This window comes from Dipodomys ordii, unplaced genomic scaffold (genome assembly GCF_000151885.1).
Source record: "Dipodomys ordii isolate 6190 unplaced genomic scaffold, Dord_2.0 Scaffold70, whole genome shotgun sequence".
In the NCBI taxonomy this organism is placed as follows: Eukaryota; Metazoa; Chordata; class Mammalia; order Rodentia; family Heteromyidae; genus Dipodomys; species Dipodomys ordii.
The window spans coordinates 7,485,903-7,511,896 of record NW_012267286.1 but is presented as its reverse complement, the minus strand read 5'-3'; the positions used below and the strand labels follow the sequence as shown (position 1 = coordinate 7,511,896).

The 25,994-nt window shown below is 40.7% G+C and overlaps 1 protein-coding gene across 2 annotated transcripts in view; it reads right to left on the bottom strand.

Annotated features, from left to right (window-relative positions):
- The window catches only part of Papss1 (3'-phosphoadenosine 5'-phosphosulfate synthase 1), a 65,517-nt gene that overhangs the window by 23,746 nt on the left and 15,777 nt on the right, over nt 1–25,994 (bottom strand). The window contains exons 3-9 of one of the 2 annotated variants that reach the window (XM_013023821.1): nt 24,725–24,960; nt 19,843–19,981; nt 15,371–15,489; nt 9,939–10,052; nt 7,564–7,675; nt 3,072–3,277; nt 1,385–1,520 (exon numbers count right to left, since the gene is read on the bottom strand). In XM_013023821.1, coding sequence (XP_012879275.1) covers nt 1,385–1,520; nt 3,072–3,277; nt 7,564–7,675; nt 9,939–10,052; nt 15,371–15,489; nt 19,843–19,981; nt 24,725–24,960 — 1,062 coding nt within the window. The remainder of the gene's footprint in view (nt 1–1,384; nt 1,521–3,071; nt 3,278–7,563; nt 7,676–9,938; nt 10,053–15,370; nt 15,490–19,842; nt 19,982–24,724; nt 24,961–25,994) is intronic. The other variant, XM_013023822.1, reaches the window with a different exon arrangement.

Below are 25,994 nucleotides of genomic sequence, written 5' to 3'. Positions count from 1 at the left end.
GCCCTGGGTTCAGAACCAGTACACATACCCAGGACACACACACACACACACACACACACACACACACACACACACACACACACGCTAGAGGAACTCTCAAAGTTCTATCCTCACATGACAGCATTCTAATGAGAAAGAGATGAGATGGGAAAAGATAAGTTTGAATTAATGCTGTCATTTTCACTATTAGCCAGTGTCTTTTCAGGATGGAAATTTTTTGTTAGCAGCCCTTTCCCTCACTCGTCAATGTCCAGAAGTGACTTCTATACAAACCCTAAGTTATATACTAATGAGAACTGGTGCCATTACTGACATATCCATTATTATTCATTTATCAACTCAGCCCAAATTATGAAGGCCAGAAAGGAGAGAATAATCTATCCATAGATAACCATCAAGTGCAGCACTCAGAGAAGTTCCTGGATATTAAGTCAATATTTGCTTCAACTTCAGAGAAAAAGAAGAATCAAGTCCGAGGGGTCCTGTCCCCCAATCTCACGTAAGCAAGCAGGAATGTGAATAAATAAAGCAGACTGGGCGGGAGCTATAGAGTACCACTGTGAGTGACTCATCTGAGGCCCTGAGTTCAAGCCCCATAACCAGCATACACACACACATACAGACACACAGACATAGACGCACACACACACACACACACACACACACACACACACACACACAAAACCGATGGCAGAATTCTGAGCTAAAAGTCCTGTACTGAAGCCAAGCATGGTAGTACACTCCTACCCTCCTACCACTTGGAAGGCTGTATTGGGCATAAACTAGAGAGTTTATGCCATTCTTCTACATAGTGAGACTGTCAAAAAGAAAGAAAGAAAAAGAAAAAAGTCTTCCTTGGAACATATCAAAATGTAAAAGACAACAGTATCTAAAATGTCCCTTCTTGTCATATTGCTCCATTTCATCCAAACCTAGAAATGATGCAAAAGTAATGACTACAACTTTTTTGTGTTACTATTTAATGTCTCTCTCTTGTATATCCTAGGCTTCTCTTATATTGATTTTATGGAGCCTCAGCACCTGGCATGCTGGCATACAGAGACACATAGCAAACACTGCTTAAATGGAGTAAATGTAATAAAAGTTCTGTTGAACTATCCAAATAAATGCTGTTCCATAATCCATTCAGCTTTAACACAGGGGTTTTACAATAAATAAATGGTCCATTTGCTATTTGCATGATGTTAGATAAAGTTAGACAGATGCAGCAAAACTACACTGGTTGGTTTTGACCCCCTACTTTTCCTCACATATTCCATTACGACATCTACCTTTACTTATTTCCACATTACACATTAGAAAAACACTTCTGAAACTTTCTTTCCTAGCAGTCTCATTAGGTCTTACTGGCATTACATCTTACCAGCGTTCATATCTTTAAATTTCTGCTTGAGCTCAGAAGGAGTGAGGCGATACTGATCAAGACCATCATGCCAGTAAATGCGGTCCAGGACTTGAAGATCTCCTCCAATCAGCCAGTCTCCCTGCTCCATAACCATCTAATAGGAAGACATAGAAAATCATCTATTTAAATAGAAATCAAGATTTAAACAGTGATGAGAATCCTCTCATAAACTACATACAGCTGTGAACTACTCTCCATCTTTAAGAGGCATTGTGATTATCAACTACATTAGGATTAGAGATGCTATACTATTAGAAGGCACTTTGTCATTTCTTTTTTTTTAATTTACATAAGAAAGTCAAAGCCATCTCCTTGTTCAAAGTTGATTAGTAGAAGTTTGTAGCCCTGGATTATTCATACCTCTGTGTTCCTAAACTGCTAAAGCATTAATGATCACTGACAAATTCAAATTCATACAAACTTTTCAAATTCATTGACAAATTCATCAAACTGTATCCAGCTTTCCTTACCTTCTTTCTCTGAATCTGAAAGGAGGAGTTGGGACCCTACAAGACCAGGTCATCCTCTTCCCCTACCCACAAAGCACCTCGATTCTTTTAATGCTGCAAGTCTACTTTAAAATACCAAACAAATCCCAGAACTTTGACTTCAAAGCTAACATGCCACACACAATACTTAAAGTAAACAAAGCACTTTTGGGAGACTAATTGTATTTCTCTACTTTCCTACCATGGGGGAAAAAAACAACAACATAAAAACACCAGAAATGATTAAGCCACGCTGGTGTGGTGCAGCTTGGTCCCACATCCTCCTTCTAAGGTCACGATCCATTTATGCCCCACCCCTAAACTCGTGCATAAACGGTACACCCCAGTTTCCAAGTTCCAGTACCCACTTCAGTGCTGGGCATATAGCAGATATTTTTTTAAATGTGTTCAAAGCAAGGGGTGGGGAGTGTAGCTAAATGGCAGAACAGACAATATATGTAAGCCCTAGAGGGTATTTTTTGTTTTCGTTGTTGGGTTTTTTTGGTCAGTCCTGGGGCTTTAACTCAGGACCTGGGCTTTATCCCTGGAACTTCTTTCGCTCCAGGCTAGTACTTTACCACGTGAGCCACAGCGCCACTTCCGACTTTTTCTGTTTATGTGGTACTGAGGACTCGAATCCAGGGCTTCATGCCTGCTGGGCAAGCACTCTACCACTAAGCCATATCCCCAGCCCAGTAAAACCCCAGGTTTAAGCCCCAGCACCCAACTACAAAAGAACTAAAAAGGGCTGGGAAGGTGGCTCAGTGGTAGAGTGCTTGCCTTGCATGCCTGAGGCCCTGGGTTCGATTCCTCAGCACCACATAAGCAAAAAGAAAAAAAAAAGCCGGAAGTGGTGCTGTGACTCAAGTGGTAGAGCGCTAGCCTTGAGCTGAAGAGCTGAGGGACAGCGCCCAGGCCCAGAGTTCAGGCCCCACGACTGGACCCCCCCCCCACAAAAGAACTAAAAAAAAAAAATTGTTGAATATTTAATTGAGCCAAAATTACAAGTCAGCTTATTACACTAATCTAAAATCCAGTCAAAGTTCTGCAAAGTATTAATAAGCCAATGGAACGGCTCACGAACAAAACAATGCCCACATTACAGCACTGATGTCACAGCAAGTCAAGATAAAAATGCAGCAAGATGTATGTAGGACCTTAATGTAGGGGTGGTTTTTACATGTTGTTCCCCACTGTCTGGCACAACGCTCCTCTTTCCTGTGCTCAAAAAACTCTGGGTTGCGAAGAATAGCCACTCGGCGGCCCTCGTACATCAGAGCGAATGCTGTGCAGCCATCCAGTCTCTCCTTGTCCTCTTGAGTGGCAGTCAGCACTATAGGCACCGACAAGTTAATGACACCCCCTGCAGGCATGGAGGAACAAACACACACAGCTTAGATTGCTTAGCAATGGCCTCCCTTCCACTCATCTTCCTCTTCTGTGGACACATTTCTAATTTCAAAAGGCTTATGCACCCAGTGACAGCGTCACGTAGAACGAGACACAGAAAATCAGAAGCAGGAACAAACTTGTTCAGAGAAAACATCAATAATCCCAGTTACAAACAAACAAACAAAAAGACCCAACACTGTACAGTGATCCTTGCATGACAATGTATCAAGTTCTCCTTGAAGACAACTTTTTACAGAATTACAAAAGTACAAGGTGCTGCTTGCCTAAGGAGGGTTACAACTAATTACCAAAAGCACACTGTGTATCTCATATGAGTGAGACACAGAGCTACACTGCAGAAAACTTGAAGTCTTGTGAAAACAGGCAAGTTGAATAAATATATGTGAGTATCCACAGAAGTTTCGAAACAGGAAGAAAAATACTCTAAATTTTTGTTGTTTTTTTAAGTTTATTTATTTACTTATTTATTTTGCTGGTCCTGAGGCTTGAACTCAGGGCCTGGGTGCTCCCCCTGAGCCTCTTTGTGCTCAAGGCTGGCCAGAAACCACTTGAGCCACAGAGCTACTTCCAGCTTTATCTGAGTAGTTTATTGGAGATAAGAGTCTCTGGAGCCGGGTGCCTGTGGCTCATACCTGTAATCCTAACTACTCAGGAGGCTGAGTTCTGAGGATCCAGGTTCAAAGCCAGCCTGGGCAGTAAAATCCGTGAGACTCTTATCTCCAATAAAAACCAAAAGCAGAAAAGCAGAAGTGGTACATTGGCTTAAGCGGTAGAGCACTAGCCTTGAGCTGAAGAGCATAGGGACAGCGCCCAAGCCCAGAGTTCAAGTCCCACAACTGACAAAAAAAAAAAAAAGTCTTACAGACTTTTCTACCAGGGCTGGCTTCGAACCATAATCCTTAGATCTCAGCTTCCTGAGTAGCTAGGATTCCAGGTATGAGCCAGTGGCACCCAGCTCGCTGTTTTTTAAATAGAGTCACTGCAAACCAATACCTCACTACTCAAGAAATGAAGCACTGGTTAGCTGCTTCACTTAGAAGAAAATGTGTGGTCAGTAAGACCAAAGGTATGGTCTCAGTGCCCAAGCTTTAGCTGCAAAAAATTTTATTCCTATCAACTTAGCATGAACGATTAAGTAAAATAGAAGCTGTGCATGGTTGTATACGCCTATAATCCCAGTAACAGAAAAACAATTGAAAATAATCTGATAAATTAGTGAAAAGGGACTGGAGGGATGGGTCAAGTGGTAGAGCTTGCCTAGTAAGGGTGAGGCTCTGAGTTCAAAGAGATCAGAGTAGCAGTAACACCACCACAAAGTTAAATGTACTCTTAAATTCCTACTTGAGTTTTTTTTTGTTTGTTTGTTTTTTGGGTCCAGTTGTGGGGCCTGAACTCTGGGCCTGGACGCTGTCCCTCAGCTCTTCAGCTCAAGGCTAGCTCTCTACCACTTGAGCCACAGCGCCACTTCCGGCTTTTTTCTTTTTGCTTATGTGGTGCTGAGGAATCGAACCCAGGGCCTCAGGCATGCAAGGCAAGTGCTCTACCACTGAGCCACCTTCCCAGCCCCCCTACTTGAGTTTTTGTACTGAGGAAATTGCACTTGTGGCAGACACAGCAACCCTTCTTATCATCGATGTCCACATGGCCACATTTGAAAGTAGCACCACTAGCTAAGTACAGTTCAAGATAGAAAATGAACAGGAAGATCTCTGAGTCATTACTAAGCTGTCAGTCCATCATTAATCCTAAACTAGAAAATTAAAGTCTATTTAATCCTTATAGTCTTATGATAACGTTGCTCGAGAAATACTGAGATGTGACTGGATCATGAGGACATTAATCTCCTACAAATTAATTTATTCAAGAATTCATAGCTATTAGAAGATGGGGCCTAGTTGAAGAAAACAAATCATTCAGGGAAGAGACTTGGAAAGGTTTATTTCTCCTTTGGATCCTTCCATTTCTCTGACTCTCTGGGTTGTGGCTACCATGAGGGGAGCAGCTTTCCTCTCTGTCTTTCTGCTATTATGTTTCTACCTCACTACACAGGCCTGAAAGTGAAGGAAGGAGACTGGGTCTATGCTTCTCCTAGATAAATGTCTTTGAGACAAGAGAACACCAGCAGTCCCCCAGCTCTCCAAGAATGACTTATAATTTGGCCTCTTAATTGGTGACTTCTCTGTTTCCCCACAACTAAGTTTCCTAACAACAAAAGAAATGGAGCCAGCCAACCACAGACTGAACTCTCTGAACTATAAGCCAAAATATACCTTTCATTCCTTAAGTTTTTATCTCTAATATCTTGTCATAGCAACCAAAAGCTAACACAAAGAAGGGCCAGTAATTACCTTTGCACACATTACTGTATTCCAGTTTAACGTAGTTATACAAATAGAGAAACTTGCTAGCAATTTAGCACGGATTTGTGACATTCAAATTATTTTCATAAGTGTACACTCACTCAGGTTCGGTTACCAACCATATAAAACATAAAAATAGCTGAGTTCTAATTCTAATATCCAAGACATTATTTACTTTGGCAACTTTTTTTTCTTAAATTCAGGACCTAGTTACTGTCCCTGAGCTTTCTTCACTCAGTTAGTGCTCTGCCACTTTGAGCCACATTGCCACTTCCAGTTTGCTGGTAGTTTTCTGGACTAAAGAGTGTCATGGACTTTCCTGTCCAGGCTGTCATTGAATCCTGATCCTCAGTGCTCAGCCCTCTGAGCAGCTAGGATTACAGGCATGAGCCTCTAGTACCTGGCTTACATTGGCAACTTTTTAAAAATGTTTTAAAATAATAGGAGCTCAGGCTGGGAAGGTGACTCAGCGGTAGAGCGCTTGCCTCGTATGCATGAGGTCCTGGGTTTGATTCCTCAGCACTACATAAGCAGAAAAAGCCGGAAGTGGCACTATGGCTCAAGGGGTAGAATGCTGGCCTTGAGCTGAAGAGCTGAGGGGCAGTGCCCAGGCCCAGAGTTCAGGCCCCACAATCAATAAAAAATAAATAAAATAAAATAATAGGAGCTAGACATAGTGGCACACACCCACCATCCTAGGTACCTGAAGGCTAAGGTTGGAAGATTGTAAATTTGAGCCCAAACTAGGGAGCATAGTGAGTCTATAGATGGTTGTGACAACATAATAAGGCCCCTACTGGGAAGGAAGAAAGGAAGGAAGGTAGGAAGGAAGGAAGGAAGGGAGGGAGGGAGGGAGGGAGGGAGGAAGGGAGGAAGGGAGGAAGGGAGGAAGGGAGGGAGGGAGGAAGGGAGGAAGGGAGGAAGGGAGGAAGGGAGGGAGGAAGGGAGGGAGGGAGGGAGGGAGAGAACGAGAGAGAGAGAGAGAGAGGGAAAGAGGGCAAAGGAAAGGAAAAAGGAGAAATAAGAATGTTCGTTTCTACTTGCCACATTTATCACCAAAGGACAGCTATAGAAAGAATTTAAAAGGACAGACCTCTACAAAAAGGAAAATTATCCTGAAATGAGTATCTAAGAAGCAACAAGGAATCCTTAGGGAAGGGGAGAACCTGAAAAATTGTAAAGATGAAATTATATCTACTGTGGTGGTTAAAAAAAAATGGCGACGAGATGAAGCCTCTGCCTGCCTTGGCAGCACAGCCCCTGCAGGAGGAGCCTTGAATTTAGTCTTTTATTTCAGGATTTCTTGACTCCCCTTTAGAAGGCTGGACCATGGCTTCAGGGTGGCATGCTTTGGTGTGAATGTTCCTGGGAGGGGAACTTTTCCATGAGGACTAGGGAATTATATGTGCTTTTAGGGCCCATTTTTAGCCCTAATCACCAGGTTTTCCCTCTTCCTCTACAAGGAAACACAATCAGGAAAACGGACATAGGATTTCACAGTCATGCAAAATGTTCAGTGCTGATAATAACTTACCTTTTGAAAGCTACCTCTTTTGTTTGTTTTTTGTTTTTGGTTGGTTGTGGAACTTGAACTCTGGGCCTGGGCGCTGTCCCTCAGCTCTTCAGCTCAAGGCTAGCACTCTACCACTTGAGCCATGGCACCACTTCCACCTTTTTCTGTTTATGTGGTGCTGCAGAAAGGAACCCAGGGCCTCATGCATGCAAGGCAAGCGCTCTACCACTGAACCACCTTCCCAGCTCTGAAAGCTACCTTTATTAACATGTGTCCACTAGCATTTGCAAACAGTGACAAAGCCCTGAAACTATATAATGCCACTCCCATACGAAAGGAACCTTGGGATGGAAACTACCTTACCATCCAGAAGACAATCAAAATGAAGGCACTGTAAATACTCCCTCTCTCGCATGAAGCCATTCAGGGGCGTTGCCCAGCCTTCTGCCAAGACCTGCACCCACTGCATGTCCACCTGGAAAATTACACAGCGAAGAAAAATCCCTATTACATCCATTTACAAACCCACGTAGTAAAAGTCTTTCACGATTTAGTTTGGAAAGTAATGGCAACACCCATTTTAAAAATGGTTAGAGATTACACAATTCTACCAAAGAATGAAAGCAGTAGGAAACTACACATAGGAAAACACACATGCTACACTAAAATAACGCGTTTCTACTCTCTTAAATTATTATTTATTGTTCTTATAAAGGTGATGTACAGAGGAATTACAAGGCCACGGGTCAGGTAAGGAATACTCTATATGTTTCTCATAAGGACAATCTCGTCTAAGGCAGTAGCTCTCTAATTTTACTGCACATCACACACCTTTGCAAGTATTGTTAAAATAAAAGATTGCTTCACTCTCAGTTTTTAATTCAGTAGGGCCCAAGATTTTATAGTTCTATCTCATTCCAAGAAAATGCTGATAATGAAGGACTGCAAACTATACTTCAATAATCACTGTCCTAAACTGAAAAGGAAAAAAAAACTTTAAATAATTTTTTTAAAAAATAGATAAGCTTGGAATGTAGTTTACTGGTTCTTGCCTAGCATGCATGAAGCCTTGGGTTCGATTGCTCAGTACCAAATAAACAGAAAAGGCCAAAGTGGTGCTGTGGCTCAAGTGGTAGAGTGCTAGCCTTGAGCAAAAGAAGCTCAGGGACAGTGCCCAGGCTCTGAGTTCAAGCCCCAGGAATAGCAAAAAGAAAAAGAAAAAAAGAAAAAGCAATCATAACAGAGTGCTGTTCATTTTACAAAGGTCATTAATTCTTGAACTTTCAGATTTTCTAACATATCAGAACATTAAGAACAGATGAACTGTGCATGTCCCTAATATAAGATGAATGTTCTTTTTAAATCAGACAGATAACAGTGGATCTCTAATGAGAAAAAGATGACAACTTGACCGAACAGTGTGTAATGATGAGTCTCCTATTTATTCCCAAAGCACTTTGACCAATGTATTCCACTGAAAGTATCAAATAATTGAAAAGAATTTCCCTGATTCAACTCCCAAGAGAACTGGCATTCATGGAGAATTTGGTTGCACTTCAAGCTTTCCTCTGTACTTCTTGTCTAAACCTTTCGTGGTGACTATGATGGGTACCTCTTGGAATCCAGTGCTTCAGGATATCTAACAGCAGCAAACCATCTTTGTTCCTGAAAAAAATCCTAGGTAAAAGGCAGCCTTTGCCTCTGGTGAGGTGTTTGGAAATGTCTTGTGAGAAAGGGCAAGAATGGCAGGATATCTTAGGTGCATAGCAATAAACTTACTTGAGGAAAAGGCCACTGTCTTTCCAGGTTTTAGTCTGGTGGGCCTGATTCCTTCAATCAGTCTCATTCTCATTGTGTGAATGTGTATGTGTGTCTGTCTCTGTCTGTGTATCTGTCCATCATGGGAATTCCAGTCAGCTTCTGGAACTACTCTGCTCTACACCTCTCCTGCCATGTCCCGGGCTCTGGTTAACAACCCAGTCACACAAAGTACATCACCTATCAGCAATCTGAGCAGCTACGAGAGTCTTTCTTCAAGTTCAGGAAGTTGTGTTTTCCTTCTTCTCTACTTTCAGACAGGGTATTTCCCTTTGTCTCTTGGCTTTCTGTTGTCTTACTAGAAAGACTAAGAAATCCAACTTCCAATCCTTCCTGTCCTTACTTCTTAATCTATTTCTAAAACATTCATAAATGGTACAACTTAATTCTCTAAGATTTTAAAACAAATTACGTGCTCCTTTCTCTTCATGCTTCATTGAACTCAGTAATCTTTTATTGTGAAAGGCACCTAATGATATCATTAGAGCTAAGATATTCAACAGAACTAGTCTGAATACATGAATTATTCTTAATATATGAAAGGGAGAGACAAATTTTGGGCAGGAGATTAGGAAACATATTTAAAGGAGGCAATGTTCATTTTAATTAATATAGATTAGTATTTCTTCATGTTTTTAGAGCCCATTCTCTCTCTTAAGCCTTAAAATCTCACACAATCTTTGTTCTTTGATATTTCAAAATAAGTATTACTGCTACAAGTAAATCAAAGCCATCGTTATGTGGGAATCATTTTTTTCACAAATTAAAACATTTCCCTTCCCTGGAAATTATGATACAAGCCATAATACCATCACCCCCATTACTGCTGTCCTGGCCTCAAACCCAGATACAAGTCCCATTTAACAAACTGATGACTGTTTAGAAGTAACATTTAGTTTGAAAAGCAATGTAGAGCTTACTTTATTAATTTTCAATGCTGGTAATGTTTCTGCATCTGTTTTTGCCAAGTGAAGTTTATTTTCTGGTACATACAATTCTTTTACTTCATAAGAGGCATCCACAGGTACAATATCCTACATAACAGAAATGCAATTAAAGGTTAAAAAGTTCTTTAGTGAAAAAAATCAGCGCATCACTGGATGCATATGTATGTGTATATGTAATATGTGTATACACACAGTATATATACATACATATATATACTATATTCATACACACACACACACACACACACACACACACACACACATGCAAACGAAGGTTTTCCTGTCAGTAATGGCTAATCTTGATTGTCATTAGATTGAGAAATGCCAAATTAACTAAGTACACCTCAGGGTGTATCTGAGAGGATATGTAAGAGACAATTAAATCAATTTGATCTCTGACCTTTGAATGGCTTACTGTACTGATAATTCAAATTCTGCACAGATTATTTGGACATGGTGAACTCTGGAAGGGGGTAGGCCTAGTTGGAGGAAGTTGGTCTCTGGGGAGTGTCATTGCCTGGTACTGCTTCACTCTGCTTCCTAGATGTCATGAATTGAGCAGCTCTGCCCCACCACCATAGACTGAGTCCTATGGGGCTAGAGCGGGGAAGGGAATCCTCCCTCCACAGCAATGGCAATGTCTACTACACAGTGCTACCCCCAATTAATTATCCTAATGTTGGTCAGTCCACCCTGGGAAGGCTGAGGCTGAAAATACTGGGGGCTCACTGGGTGCCATGCTGGGAGCTTTCGGCTCTGCCTGGTTACAAGTCCCCAAAGCCACTAGATAGCTAAATCTGGGCACTCTGCCAATCCTAAGCTTGGTAATATTTCTATAGAGACCCTCAGATACTAGGACTTTTCTCTAGCCAGGTAGACATCATACACTTTTCTTTTCTTTTTTTTTGGGGGGGGGGTCCAGTCGTGGGGCCTGAACTCTGGACCTGGGCGCTGTCCCTCTGCTCTTCAGCTCAAGGCTGGCACTCTACCACTCTACCACTTGAGCCACAGCGCCACTTCCAGCTTTTTTTTTTCTGCTTATGTGGTGCTGAGGAATCGAACCCAGGGCCTCATACATGCAAGGCAAGCGCTCTACCACTGAGCCACCTTCTAGCCCACACTTTTCAATATTATCACTGAATAATAATGGTCACAATTCCCCCACCAAAATACATAGAATTGCGAGTTCAATTAAAAAGTAAGAGCTGAGGGCTGGTAGAGTGCTTGCCTAGCATGCATGAAGCTCTGGGTTTGATTCCTCAGTACCACATGCACAGAAAAAGCCACAAGTGGCGCTGTGACTCAAGTGGTAGCATGTTAGCCTTGAACAAAAGAAGCTTGGGGACAGTGCCCAGGCCCTGAGTTCAAGCCCCAGGACTGGCCAAAAAAAAAAAAAAAGTAAGAGCTGATCATTGTTGCCTGAAAAAAAAAAGTATCTTACTAACAAAAACAAATATTGGCTTGAGAAGAAAGAGTAGAACAAAATCTCCCAAGCAAATAGCAGGCAGAAGTAGCTATTCTCATATCTAATAAAGTAGATCTCTAATCAAAATTAGTAAGAAGAGACAAAGAAGACCATTTCATATTAAAAATGGAAAAGAAGTTACCTTGCTCGTGTAACTGTAACCCCTCTGTACAGCATTTTTACAATAAAAAATGTACAAAAAAAAGATAGACTATATTCAAAAAAAAGAAGTGACCTCAAATAAAATGTAACAAAACTAACTCAAAATCTAAACTTCAGGAAACCTAATTGTTTCCAGTTTTGGTATGTTCCTTTATGACACTAAAGTCACATTTTTACACATACAATATTCCAGCCTATCTCAATTTTACTTCCACCATCAAGGTTTGGATTGAAGCTTAACTTCTGCACAGACCACTGTGATGCACGAAGGCACAAAACTGTGTCTGTGAGGAGCTCTGCCAGGAGTTGGCCACAAAAAAGCAATGGGTTCACAGGTCCCTAACTCCACCGCCCTTGCAGACATCCAAACAAAAACAGCAAAGTAACAAACGTTTCTCTAGATGATGCCTACAGTTGCCTTCCAACTGCACTGTTATAACACACATACACAAATAACTTATGAACAAATCTAAGTGTTTCTTGAAAACCAAAAGGGTAATGGTTATACTACAAACATAACCAAATTATTTTAGGTGGTTTATGCACAAATATCATGCTCCAGAATGAAGACATTTTTAGTTAAATCCTGCTTTACCTACAAAGTAACTACTTTCTTTTCAAGATAGAGAAGAAACCTTTTTTGTATTTTGTTTTTGAATTAAAGTATGTTTTTCCCCCTTAGAAACAGCTCACATCCTCCCCTTTTTAGATTTCCCCGTCTAGCAATATAGTAAGGAAATTTTAGCCTCATATCATAGACACAAAATTTTCCCAGTACCTAACCAACACTAAAACAAAAACTCAGGAGTTTGCTACTGTTTTGCTCCCCTAGAAAGATAAAGTTTTGCTCTTCTAGAATGATAAAGTATTTCTGGGGTGAATGCAAACATAACAACAAATCAAGGGGCACACAGTTTCTGCTCAGTGGAAGTGAGTTCTACACAGATTCTATGCATATAGACAAAAGAAATAACTCAAGCAGGAATGCCAAAGGAATCTTAAAAATGCAAATGCAGCAAGTTTCCAGTACATTCTACAACAAATCTCAGTTTTCCAAAACAAGCACTACACATCCACAAGGAGCAAAAGCACCTCAAAGTGAGACATAGTATCTGGACAAACAGAATGCCAAGCCCTGACACATGAGCTATTCATTCTACTGGCTATTAGAAACAACAATGTGTTTTTCTTCATCTTTTCCATATAAAACCCTTTATTTCAGCAAATTGCAAACCAAAAAACCAGGCCAGAAAAAAAAATCTATATTAATACTCCGACCATCTCAAAGGCTATAATCCTAACACGGAAGGGTATCAGGGTCTTAACGGATGCTCTTAGCAGTCCTGAGCAGGGATCCGTAAACAACTTAACTCCCACCATTGGTGAGGGGTAAATTCTAAATGTATTAAGTCCGGACTATTTAAATATTATGAGTTTTAAATATTAGCTTTAAAATGTAACATGTGTACTTTTTTTTTAATGATTGTACATCATCTAAGATCTAACCTAGTCCGAACCTATAGCCTTAGCTCAGGTAATTGCTTTCACCTGGAAACGCAGCCAGCACAAGCAACATTCACTACAAGAAAACAAAAACTCTTGTCATATTGAACTCTTCCTAAGAACTCCAACCTAACATGGGGGCAAAAACACAGTGATTCCAAAGTTGTAAGTTTTCCTGTAAGTTATTCCCTGTACCTTTTCTCTACAGCCAAATCTGCTCAGCAGGTTTGAATGCTAGGGCTCGTTCATATTTTCATGCAACTGTTGAATTTCTATTATCTAAACTACATGCATCCAGAGCATGAACACAAATGACATTCTGGCAACACTTTAAAACTGAGCTACAAAGTCTGGTTTTTATGTGTAGTATAAAATCCATTTAGAGCACTAACCACCATTTTGTTGTTGTTTTTTTTTAAAAAAAAAAAAGACAAACTTTTAAATAATTTATAGCACTAGTAAATCTAGATTCCTGGTAAGATTAAAAACCAATATTTAAAATATCACTTTAGATTAAAACCAGCAAGAAATCTACTTACTTATGTCATAAGAAACTGAGTTAAAATGCAATCCTAGAAGGCCATCTAGTGACCAATCAAGGGTTAGGGGAAATTTTTACACCAAATATACTGGCTATTTGTTAGTGTCTTCTACCTTCTTTTTTTTTGTTTTATTTTGTTTTTGTTGGTTATGAGGCTTGAACTCAGGGACTGAATGCTGTCTCTTGAGCATCCTTGCTCAAGGCTAGCATTCTATCACTTGAGCCACAAATTCATATCCAGTTTGGGTTTTTTTGGTTTGTTTTTGTCAGTTGTGGGGCTTGAACTTGGGGCGTGAGCACTGACCATGATCTCTTTTGCTCAAGGCTAGCACTCTACTACCTTGAGCCATAGTGCCACTTCAAGTTTTCTGGTGATTAACTGGAGATAAGAGTCTCCTAGACTTTCTTTCCTGGGCTGGCTTTGAACTGCAATCCTTAGATCTCAGTCTCCAAGTAGTTAGGATTACAGGCATGAGACACTGACACCCAGCTTCACTTCCAGGTGTTGTTGTTGTTGTTTGGAGGGGTTGGTGCTTAAGGACTTTCTTGCCCAGGCTGGTTTCAAACTGCAATCCACAAATCTCAGCCTCCTGAATAGCTAAGATTGCAGGTGTGAGCTACCAGCCACCAGTGTCTTCTATATTCTTCAATAAATGCATGCCAACTGAAATGTGTGAAAAAAATGAATGGACTGAGTATAGGGATTAAGTGGCAGAGTGCCTGTCTACTAAGTGTGAAACCCCAATACTATCTCTCTCTGTACACACACACACACACACACACAATCACACATACACACACACATACATCACACATATAAAGAAAGAGCGAGCCAGGGAGAGAGAATGAAGCTCCTCAAGACCATCAAGATATGACAGTAAAACAAAGTTCCCTTGGTAACCAAAGAACTCATTGCCCTGAAACACCTATTGTACAGCATGCTGAAAACATGTTTTTCATGGACAGAGGAATACTTTATCTTTCTTACTAAATGACATTAAATAAAGAACTCCAGGTAGAATCCATTTCAGAAGAATCTCTTCAAAGTAACACTGAGTATCAAAGAAAGAAAACTCTACTTGCCACAATTATATCCATGGATAGATCACTATCATTCTCTGAGAAGTTCCAGGCCATATTACCCTCTTCCATACAATAGAAAGCCATGATATGTGCTGGGTTCAATGGCTCAAGCCTATAATCACTGTTATGCCAGAGGTATAGGTAGGAGGATTGTAGTTCCAGACTAGCCTAGGCAAAAAGTGAGACCCTATCTGGGAAAATAACCTCAAAAACACAGATGGCTAGGGGTGTGGCTCAAATGATAGAGCACTTGCCTGGCTAGCACAGGCCCTGAGTTCAAACCTCAGTACCACCAACATAAAAACTTTTTAAATTCATAATATAATGGTAATAATATACTAGTATAATCATGGCTGGACTTCTACTATTAGGCATTTTTGTGGCAAAATTACTCACAAAATAAAAGACTGTTTGACAACACCCCTCACCCCCATGCCTGCCAACTTACTGAACTTAATGTTCACTGATATTTCATAGGTTGTCTATGTTTAACATAGCCCATAACACTATGACACCTACAGGAAACTCTTGCTATGATAAAGAATTTAAAGTACTTGTATTACTCAATAGTAATGTTATATTTTTTTTTGGAGGGGTGGTAATAAGATGTTTATAATTCTTCTCTGATTAGTTTCTTTTGCATTCCCTTACCCGTTCCTGTAGAAGCTCCACAACTTGCTGGACACAATCATTTACATCACAGGAATCTGTCTTCAGCACCAACTCAGGGGCTTCAGGCTTTTCATATTCAGAATCAATCCCAGTGAAACCTTTAGAAAGTACCAGATGATATTGGGAGAGGGGAGGGAGATGAACATTTCTTCAGTGCAAATCCATGTTGAAATTACCATCTGCGCTCCCTTCTCAGCTACAGCGTTATGAAAGTGACACTTCTTTCTTAGGAGATGATTTCAATTAAACTTGTATTTCTTCTTTAAGCACACACAGACAGTTCTCACTACTCACTGTAGGGACAGCCAATAAAGTTGCCACAAAACTAAATCAGTGAACACTGAATCATTGCTCTTCAGCAAGTCACAAGGTTAGATTCCTGCCAGACTCTGGCCACAACATGTTGGTCAACCAACCAATTCAATGCCTAAATTGTTAGTGACATAAGGAATGAATACCAGTGGAATGAATTCCACAGGAATACAGGCCTAGACCTAAGCCCTGTGCATACAATCAAACCTGACAAGGTTCAGTGCAGGTCTATAAAAGCTTAAGTCAATCTGTCCATTATACTCACAAGGACTATATCTGTGGCCAAACCAAAGCTCTGCAGGTTTCTGTGAACATGTAAGACATGCTGAAGCAAGACAATTTAACAGTACTATTACTTAAATCATAAATAAGAGGCTACTACATCACCAAATAGATTCCAAAATCGGATGTGACCAATGTAAGTATTAGCCTCTCTTTAGAATTTCCCAACTACATATGTATTACCATGTAATCATTGAGAAAGGAACAAACTCAAAATGGGCTCACTGAGCCAGGATAGGTTATTCCTGTCTGACTCCCCTCACTAACAACACACCAGCATTAGTTATTCAATGCCTGTCTGCCTTAAAGAACCTAGTTCACTCTTAGGTAAGAACGCTCAACAAAAATTCAAAACCACTGTTGTTAGGCACCAATAACAAAAGAGCTCAAAAGCATATACTTACTTCATTTTTTTTTCTATTTCAGATTTCTAAGCACCATTGAAGTTCTAAAAGCAAACTTAAAAAAAAAACTGCATTACCAAGATTCCTGGTTGTGCTCACAAATATACAGAAAACAATAACTGGGAAGAAATGTCTAGTTAGAACACCAGCAAGGCAAGTGCTCTACCACTGAGCCACCTTCCCAGCGCAAGCTATACACTGCAATGGCCAGGTCCCACTCTCACAATTCCACCAGTCTCAGACAGAGCTTGGTCACTGAATTACACAAGTTCCCAAGGCAACATCAATATATCTCAGAGCCAGAGAAGCCCTTGATTAGAAGAGCTGGCTTTAACATTACAGAAATCCACAACTTCTCCTCCTAGCCAAGTAATCCCACAGGTAATTATGACAAATGCATGCTGTGAGAAAAAAAACACTTATATTCAAGTATATAATTATAACTACTTGAGTAGTAATCATGATATTAGAATAGCATACGTTTATACTGTCCAGTAAATGGTATATGTAGGTCTATAAAACCTAGAGGTTCAATAATCTATGTAAGCCTGTCCTTTTTTTTGGCCGGTCCTGGAGCTTGAACTCAGAGCCTGAGCACTGTCCCTGGGCTTCTTTTGCTCAAGGCTAGCCCTCTACCACTTGAGCCACAGCACCACTTTGAGCTTTTTCTGTTTATGTGGTACTGAGGAATTGAACCCAGGACTTCATGCATACTAGACAAGCATTCTACCACTAAGCCACATTCACAGCCCTCTTTTCTGTTCTTAAGTGGCTGCCACCACAGCATTTTATGAAGACTTGTTAAACACCATTCTGACAAGTAAATTAGTGTGTGTGTGTGTGTGTGTGTGTGTGTGTGTGCGCGTGCTCGCGCTGCTCCTGAGACTTGAGCTCAGGGACTGGTGCTGAACTTTTTTGCTCAAGGCTAGCGTTCTGCCACTTGAGCCATAGCTCCATTTCTGTCTTTTCAGAAGTTAATTGGAGATAAGAATCTTGTGGACTTTCCTACCCAGGCTGGCTTCAAACTGCAATCTTCAGATGTCAGCTTCCTGAATACTAATTAGTATTACTGTCATGAATCACCAGCACCCAGGTATAAATGATTTTTTGAAGTAAACAACTCTTAATAGGCAACACATACTTGTAATTCTAGTTCTCAGAAGGCAATGACAAGATGATCCTGAGTTTGAAGCTAGCCTGGACTACTTGATAAAACCTATCTCAACAATTCACGAATAAATAACAAAACAAATAACTCTATAGTCTATTCTCATGTATTGGTTTCATTTATTAATTTTCCAAGTAAACCAATACGTGAGAATAAGCGCACACATGCACATACACACCCCTTAATAGCACGGTATCAATGTGTATTCTGAGGAATATACCCAACACTTGGAAAAGTAAAAGGAGAGTAGATAAACATAAACCTGCTCCCAGCAACAGGGTACAAACCAGAGATCTTTTGGATTTGGTCTTATCTATCTCTGCCTCTTATCCCCAAATAATACCTTTCTAATAAAAAAAAAACCCTGCTATATGTGTTTAACATCCTTTCTCCTGCCTCCCTTTTCATCTATCCAATGAGCATTTACTATATCAGTGATAGGTATGCTTTGGGCCATACTGTGGCTAAGTAGTTTTGTTTTGTTTTAGGGCCTGTCCTAGAGCTTGAACTCAGGGCCTACGGGCTGTCCCTGTGCTTCTTTTTGTTCAAAACTAGTGTCCTACCACTTGAGTCAGAAGTCCACTTCTGGCTTTGGGGAGGGTAATTTATTAAGAGTCTCATGTGCTTTCCTTCCAGGTCTAGCTTCACACCACCATCCTCAGATCTCAGCCTCCTAGGTACTTTGTTTGTTTGGGGGTTTTTTTGGTCCAGTCATGGGGCCTGAACTCTGGGCCTGGGCACTGTCCCTCAGCTCTTCAGCTCAAGGCTAGCGCTCTACCACTTGAGCCACAGCGCCACTTCTGTTTTTTTTTTCTTTTTGCTTATGTGGTGCTGAGGAATCGAACCCAGGGCCTCATGCATGCAAGGCAAGCACTCTACCACTGAGCCACCTTCCCAACCCGCCTCCTAGGTACTTAAGATTACAGGTGTGAGCCATTAACACCTTCTAACACAGTGACTAAATTTTCAAGATAGAAAAATGTTCAATATTGTGTTCATACGCTCAAGTTAGCTTATTCCAGCTAGCAAGATAAATCTACCCTCCCTTACCAATACACACTTACAAAAAGGATCATAACACTAAAGTAAGTGAAAAGTCTTAATGTGAGGACCCTGAACATACCATATGCTTCTCTGTGCCAGTTGTTTACAAAAAAAAAACCTGCAATGGAAAGTCACCATCATGATGACCATAATCCATCTCTCTCCCTCTGTCTTAAACTGTTCCAGTCAGAGAGTCTGTTCTATCCAAGTCAAGAACATGCCAGCCTGTTGGGGGCAAAGGAACTACAAGAGCTGAACCTCAAGGCGGCATGGAAGGACATTAGTCTCGCCCACAGACCTACGTGTCAACACAGAAAGAACATGCCCCAACTGCTGAAGTGCTCCCAGATCTAAAAACAGAAGAACCCAGATTAACAAGCATTTTCAGGGCTAGAAATGGAATGCACAGAGTACCCAGGGCCTGCTCAGATGGTCACAGGCCATCTTACCCCCTGGTGGGAAGTTTAAGAAAAGTGATCTGCATGAATCAATCATCCCTAAACAGTGTTCACTGAGTGATCTGTCTTGAATCTTTAAAGGTCAGCATGCTCTCTGCTTCCAGTAAATAAGTAACAGAGCTAAATTTCTCCTTCAGTGTCTTGTATTCATCACGGTTGATACTCGGCAAGTGCACCATTAAAACGGAAGGAGGAAGGAATCTGTAATATGTTGACTCACAGTCCCACACAGAAGGATTAGAAGCCCATCCCAAATGCTATGATATAAATAAGGAAAGAACCTTATCCTTGTCAGCTTATAGTTTAGGTATTTTTCCTAATCATTATGGGACTTCCTATACTTTCATGACAATAAAGACTGTAAAGGCGCTAATAGCTGTTAATCCAGGAAGGATTTCACTATCTCTTACGGGCCCCACTCTGATTTATAAGCAAGGTCCCAATATAACCAATAACACTGAGCCTAAGAGAACACTGTAATAACATCCATTGTCTCTCAAATGTCATGTAAACACTTTCAATCTCTAGAAAAGATAAGTCTGCCCTGTACACAAAAAGACCAAATATCAGCAGGGTACAGGTGGCTCACAACTATAATTCTAACTACTCAGAAGGCTGAGGTCTGAGGATCCCACTTTGAAGCCAGGTGGGGAAGGAAAGTCTGTGAGACCCTTAAGCTGACCAAAAAGTCAATTGTGACTGAAGTCATAGAGTACAAACCTGAGCAAAAATCTCAAATGTCTTACTAAAACACAGAGAAACTGGGAAGAAATTATTACTTGCCTTTAATTTCTCCTGCTCGTGCCTTTTTGTAGAGTCCTTTGACATCCCTCTGTTCACAAACATGCAGAGGAGCATCGACAAACACTTCAAAGAAAGGTAGACTTGCACCTTCGTGGATTTGCCTTGCATTGTTGCGATCCTGAAAAAGAGGGGATTTTAATAGAAACAAAAAAAAGAAAAACTAAAAATGTGATCACACAAACTTAACTGCCACATTCATATCTAAGAAAAGAAGACTGTACCACTGATAGTGAAAAACATACCAAGCTAAAAGTTAATTTATGTTTTAAAAATAAATTGAAATGAATAAAGAAATCCAAGATGTTAATAATAATCACTTTTCATAATAAGTTTAACAGACATAATGCTGAATAAAGTCAACATGAAACAGTGGCTGTACCATGAAAACTATCAGCTAACTTCTTTCCTTCTTTGTTCTTTTGCTTATGTGGTGCTGAGGACTCGAACCCAGGGCCTCAGGCATACAAGGCAAGCGCTCTACCACTGATCCACCATCCCAGCCCCATCTTTTTTCCTTTTCTGGACAGTACTAGGGTATGAACACAGAGCCTCCGACTTGCAGGTACTCTAGCACTTGAGCCATGTCCTCAGCCCTTTTTGCTTTAGTAATTTTCCAACAGGGCCTTGTAGCTTTGTGCTCAGCTTCAGACTATGATTCTTCTACCTATGCCTCCTGCCTTGTTGAGATTACAGACCTGTCTACCATACATGGTCCAGCTGCTGTCATGGGGTCTTGTTTTTTTGCCCCAAATGGTCTCCAACCACAATCCTGGTTATTTCCACTTCAAGAGTGACTGGGATTACAGGTATGTGCTGCCATATCCAGCATTTTCACCTAAATTCTATGGGAAACCTGAGCCAAAGTTCAGCTAGAATGCAAATGATATCTGGCCTCTCTTCATATGATGTTCAGACTCAGCTGGCATAAAAGCAACTTCATTGGGGAGGTGAGGAGGAAAGGGATAGTAGGGGAAAAACAAAGGAGGAGGTAACAATGCTCAATAGGAAATGTACTCATTACCTTACTCATGTAACTCTAACCCCTCTGTACAGTATTTTTACAATAAAAAACAAAGAGAAAAAAGAAAAGAAAAAAAGCAACTTCACACAACCACACACATACACACACACACACACACACACAAACACACACACACACAATCCTAGTTTATTTCCTTGCCACATATAAGCCCCCATAGCCATGTCTCCTATCTAGCACAACCCAAACTTAATTTTGCTGCACAACTCTTAAATCTAACTCTTCATCACTTTGTCTAAAATTCCTCCACCCCCATCCTGAGACCCACTCCTTTGAAAGTCAACCCCCTCTTCTGGTCTCTACTAGTTCAGCCCAGAGGATATCACTCACCTTGCTGTTCTCAAATGCAAGCTGTTCCTCCATACTCTACACCAAAGCACAGCCAGTATTTTTCAAAGCTGGTCTGTGCCTACGTCCCCTATTCCTGTTTCCAATGGAGTTCAGGTTAGCTTCAGCCACCTTCCTCATAGATACCCTGACAAACCATGCCTACTCACCATTCTTCCTATTTCAAAAGAGAAAAATCCCCAGGCATGAAAGCTCTCAGTCAACTCTTCATGCAAATTCTATCTGCAGACGAAGAATCTCACTCTCCGTGCCGCTCGATCTTTCACATCATCTAAATCACAAGCCCTCTCCGGGATTCCTACAGGACCTCATTCAACCCCTTCTCTCCACTTCATCTGAAATGTTCAGCCTTATCCCTTCCCACTGGATCTTGCTCCTGAAAATATCAAGTCATGCTCCTCCACTCAAAACAAATGAATTCAACTAAGAATGTGGTGTATATCAGTAATCCCAGAACTCAGAGAGCAGAAGCAGAAAGGGTAGCCTGGACTACATAGCAAGTACCTATCTCAAACACACTCAAACACACACACACACACATACACACACACACACACACACACACCTAATGTTATTTTTTAAGCTTCCCTTTACCATAGGTATCTTTCAGTGCTTCAAAGTCTAGAATTCCTGCTGTGTTTCACAGCATTATCCCCACAGACTCCTCTAATGTGACTTCACATCATTCCTGCTCCCCATACTTGACCCAGCTCATAATACTGGTGTCACTTCAGCTTTGTCAGAGCCCTCTGCTCACCTTAGGTGCACTTCTACATGCCCTGTATTAACTGGTTCAATGCAGACTTTATCAACGATTTCAGCACGCCCTAATTACAGTCCAAACCTCATGCTTAGGCCTTTTACAGATGCAGTTCCACACTATAAAAACAAGGAATGCCAAACAGCAGATCAGTGTGTACTTTTAGATACCCAAGACCCATGTGACATATCTCCAAATAAGGCCTTAGTGACTACCACTTTCTGAGTACCACATCAATGCCCAGAAGGTACAAGAACATCACTGTTATGTTACCTTGCAACACTTTCACATCCAGGGATTCAGAAACCTAAACAACTCACATTCTGCTTACTTATTTCCTTTGTTACACTTAAACTGATAATATATTGACACTGATCCTAAGGTTTCAAGAAAACAAAAAGTAGTCTCCAGGAAACTTTGTAGGACTACTGCTTTGGTTCAATTAAATGAACTTATATAAGTTATTTTTAGATCCAGGTCAATTATTATTGTTGTTGTTGTTGTTATTATGGTTTGTTTCTGCGCCAGTCTTGGGGCTTGAACTCAGGGGCTGAGGGCTATACTTGAGCTTTTGTGCTTAAGGCTAGCATTTTATCAATTAGAGCCACAGCTCTACTTCTAGCTTTTTGGTGGTTACCTGGAGATAAGTCTCAGAGACTTTCCTACCGGGGCTGGCTTTGAGCCATAATCTTCAGATCTCAGAATCTGGAGTAGCTAGGATTACAGGCATGAGCCAGAAGTGCCCAGTTCAATTTTTATTTTAAAAATGACATCTCTATAACCATCAAAATGTGTCTGCTACTGTGCTAGAAATGTGCTATTATTTATTGTAATATTAAATACTTATCACAAAATAGATCCTGTGCTTGACTTTGCAAAGATAACTCAACTCCTCAGAGCAGCCCTGTAAGGTAGAAATCACCTGAGCTGAGGAAGCTAAGCCAGACTGACAACTTAGCCTATTTGTGTCCAGCTCCAAAACCTCTACTTGAACCATTGTGTGTTTCATATATGAGCTTCCTTACAAAATAATCAGTTGTTGTTTTTTTGTTTTTTGTTTTTTTTTTGGGGGGGTCCAGTTGTGGGGCCTGAACACTGGGCCTGGGCGCTGTCCCTCAGAACTTCAGCTCAAGGCTAACGCTCTACCCCTTGAGCCACAGTGCCACTTCCGACTTTTTTTTTTATGTGGTGCTGTGGAATCGAACCCAGGGCCTCAGGCATGCAAGGCAAGCGCTCTACCACTGATCCACCTTCCCAGCCCCAATAATCAGTTGTTTAACAGACACCAACCACTGCCAGGAAATGGAGTGATATCTAGATTACAAAGATAAATAAGACAGAATGATAATATAGAAAAAACTGAGATCTGAAGGCAGCACAGCACAATGGATAGAGTGTGGTCATAAAGACAGTGCCTGAGTACAAGTTCTCATCTGAGTCAACCACGTATACCTGGGAACAAGTCACTCATGTAAGGATTTGTGACTGAACAATGAACATCTTACTCTCCTCCCATCTACCTTTCATACTGCAGGATGAGAATCAGGCGTCAATTTACGTGAAGAGCTCTTCACCACACTTACCAGTACATAATGTTGGATAAATGATAGATATTAATTACATTGTTAGGCATTACTGCTAGTATGAGAAGCACCAACAAGTTGGGGGTCTTATAAAATGGTGTGTCAAGGTACAAAAGAGAAGGACCACACAGCCTGAGGGAGGAGGGGAGCTATTCAAGAGGAGAAACCCATAACCACAACAGAGTACATACAAAAACATAAACAGAAGTAAACGGAGAAGGGAAGGGCAGAAGGAAGCAGGGTGCCTTCTTAGCAGAGGAGAAACAAATCCTGTGTTAAAAATCCACATAACTTTCTTCAGAGGAATACAAAAAGTGATCTGACATTGCTATGGTCTTTAAAATAAGAGAAAGCATTGATAAGAGCTGATCAAAGAACTATGAGGGGCTGGGAATATGGCTTAGTGGTAGAGTTCTTGCCTAGCATGCACAAAGACCTGGGTTCAATTCCCCAGTGCCACATAAACACAAAAAGCTAGACGTGGCACTGTGGCTCAAGTGGTAAAGTGCTAGCCTTGAGCAAAAACCACCTCAGGAACAGTGCTCAGGCCCTGAGTTCAAGCCTTAGGACTGGGAAAAAAAAAAAAAAAACTATGAGGGAAGAAGTCCTGAAAGACACTTGGACTTTCCCTGGTGTCTGACACCTGTCAAATATTCCCACTAGGTTGACTGAACTGAAAAGTCAGGCTAGCATTGACTTGAATTCAACAACTTGGCTATCTTTTGAATTCCTTTACAGCAGGTTTTAGCAAAACTGGATTTACTTTAAAAATTACAGCATAACCAGGCACCAGTGGCACATGTATATAATCCTAGCTACTCAAGAGGCTGAGATCTGAGGGGTTAAAGTTCAGAACCAGTCCAAGTAGACAAATCTATGAGATTCTTATCTCCAATTAAACAGCAAAAAGCTGGAATTAGAGGGATGGTTCAACTGGTATAACAATAGCCACTACTGGCACACGCACACACACACACACACACACACACAAATAACAACACATAAGTTTCAGGTTATTTGGATATATGTGGGGGAAAAGGATTTAGCCACACACTCATGTTATATTATGTGCTTTGCTTACTACTGTATTTTTGATCAATGAAATCAGAACAGATTGTCCCAAACACATACCTGAGTATAAGGTGATATAAAACTTGTGATACACACTAAGCCAGCATCTGCAAAGAGCTTAGCAACTTCTGCAATGCGCCGAACGTTCTCTTCTCTGTCTTCAGGACTAAAGCCAAGATTTTTATTGAGACCTTGACGAATATTGTCACCATCCAAAGTGTAGCATGGAATGCCATGGCAAACCAAGTACTCTTCCAGGGCCATGCTCACGGTAGTCTTCCCCGCCCCAGACAAGCCTACATTAAACAGCCAGACAGTGTCCATGTGGAAAGTTAGAAAGACAGCTATTTAGTAATGAAGACTTTTAACATAACAACCTCCATCATACTCATTATATTCATATTATTATATATGAAAACTATCTAAAGTTTATATATAATAACTTATTGATATTCATGCCCAAAGGTATCCTAGCACTCACTAGTAAACTTCAAAAGGGGTCTTCTATCAGACATTCACTTGGTTGTCTTATTAACATTATTCTAAAGCTACATACCAATTTTTATTAATACTCAAATTATATTTAATGAAGGGAGAGAAGCAAGGGATAAAAGTAAATGAAATTATGGAGTTACCTCCTTATTCCAAGATAGTCACCCCCTCACCGACCACCATGATAAAAGTACCCATTTATAATGCTAAAACCTTAAAAGAACATCCTCATTTCCACACTTCTATACCAGGGTGATGATTCATTAAACAACAACAAATAGGAAAGAGCTGATGGGTACACTAGTGCTTTGCCAGCTTATTGAGTTCTTAGGAGAATTTATAGCCACAGAAGTTACAAGGCAAAAGACAAAATACTAAAGCTTCCTATATCAATGCTCTTAAAGAAGTCACGGTAGCAAAGAAGGCTAACTGAAGATGAAACATAGAAGACGGGTACATTGACAGTAGAGTAGCAGCTGCTTTACATAGTACATATTTATTTGATGAGTACCATGGATTGTACTTCCCAAAGATGCTTAGAGCCAAATATCTACTTCTATGAACTCTTCAACAATGTGACTCATTTTCTGGTGACATAGCCCAAGTATTAGATCACTTGCCTAATAAGTATAAGGCCCTGGGTTTAATCTTCACAAAGAAAGAAAGAAAGAAAGAAAGAAAGAAAGAAAGAAAGAAAGAAAGAAAGAAAGAAAGAAAGAAAGAAAGAAAGAAAGAAAGAAAGGGGGCTGGGAAGGTGGCTCAGTGGTAGAGCGCTTGCCTTGCATGCCTGAGGCCCTGGGTTCGATTCCTCAGCACCACATAAGCAAAAAGAAAAAAG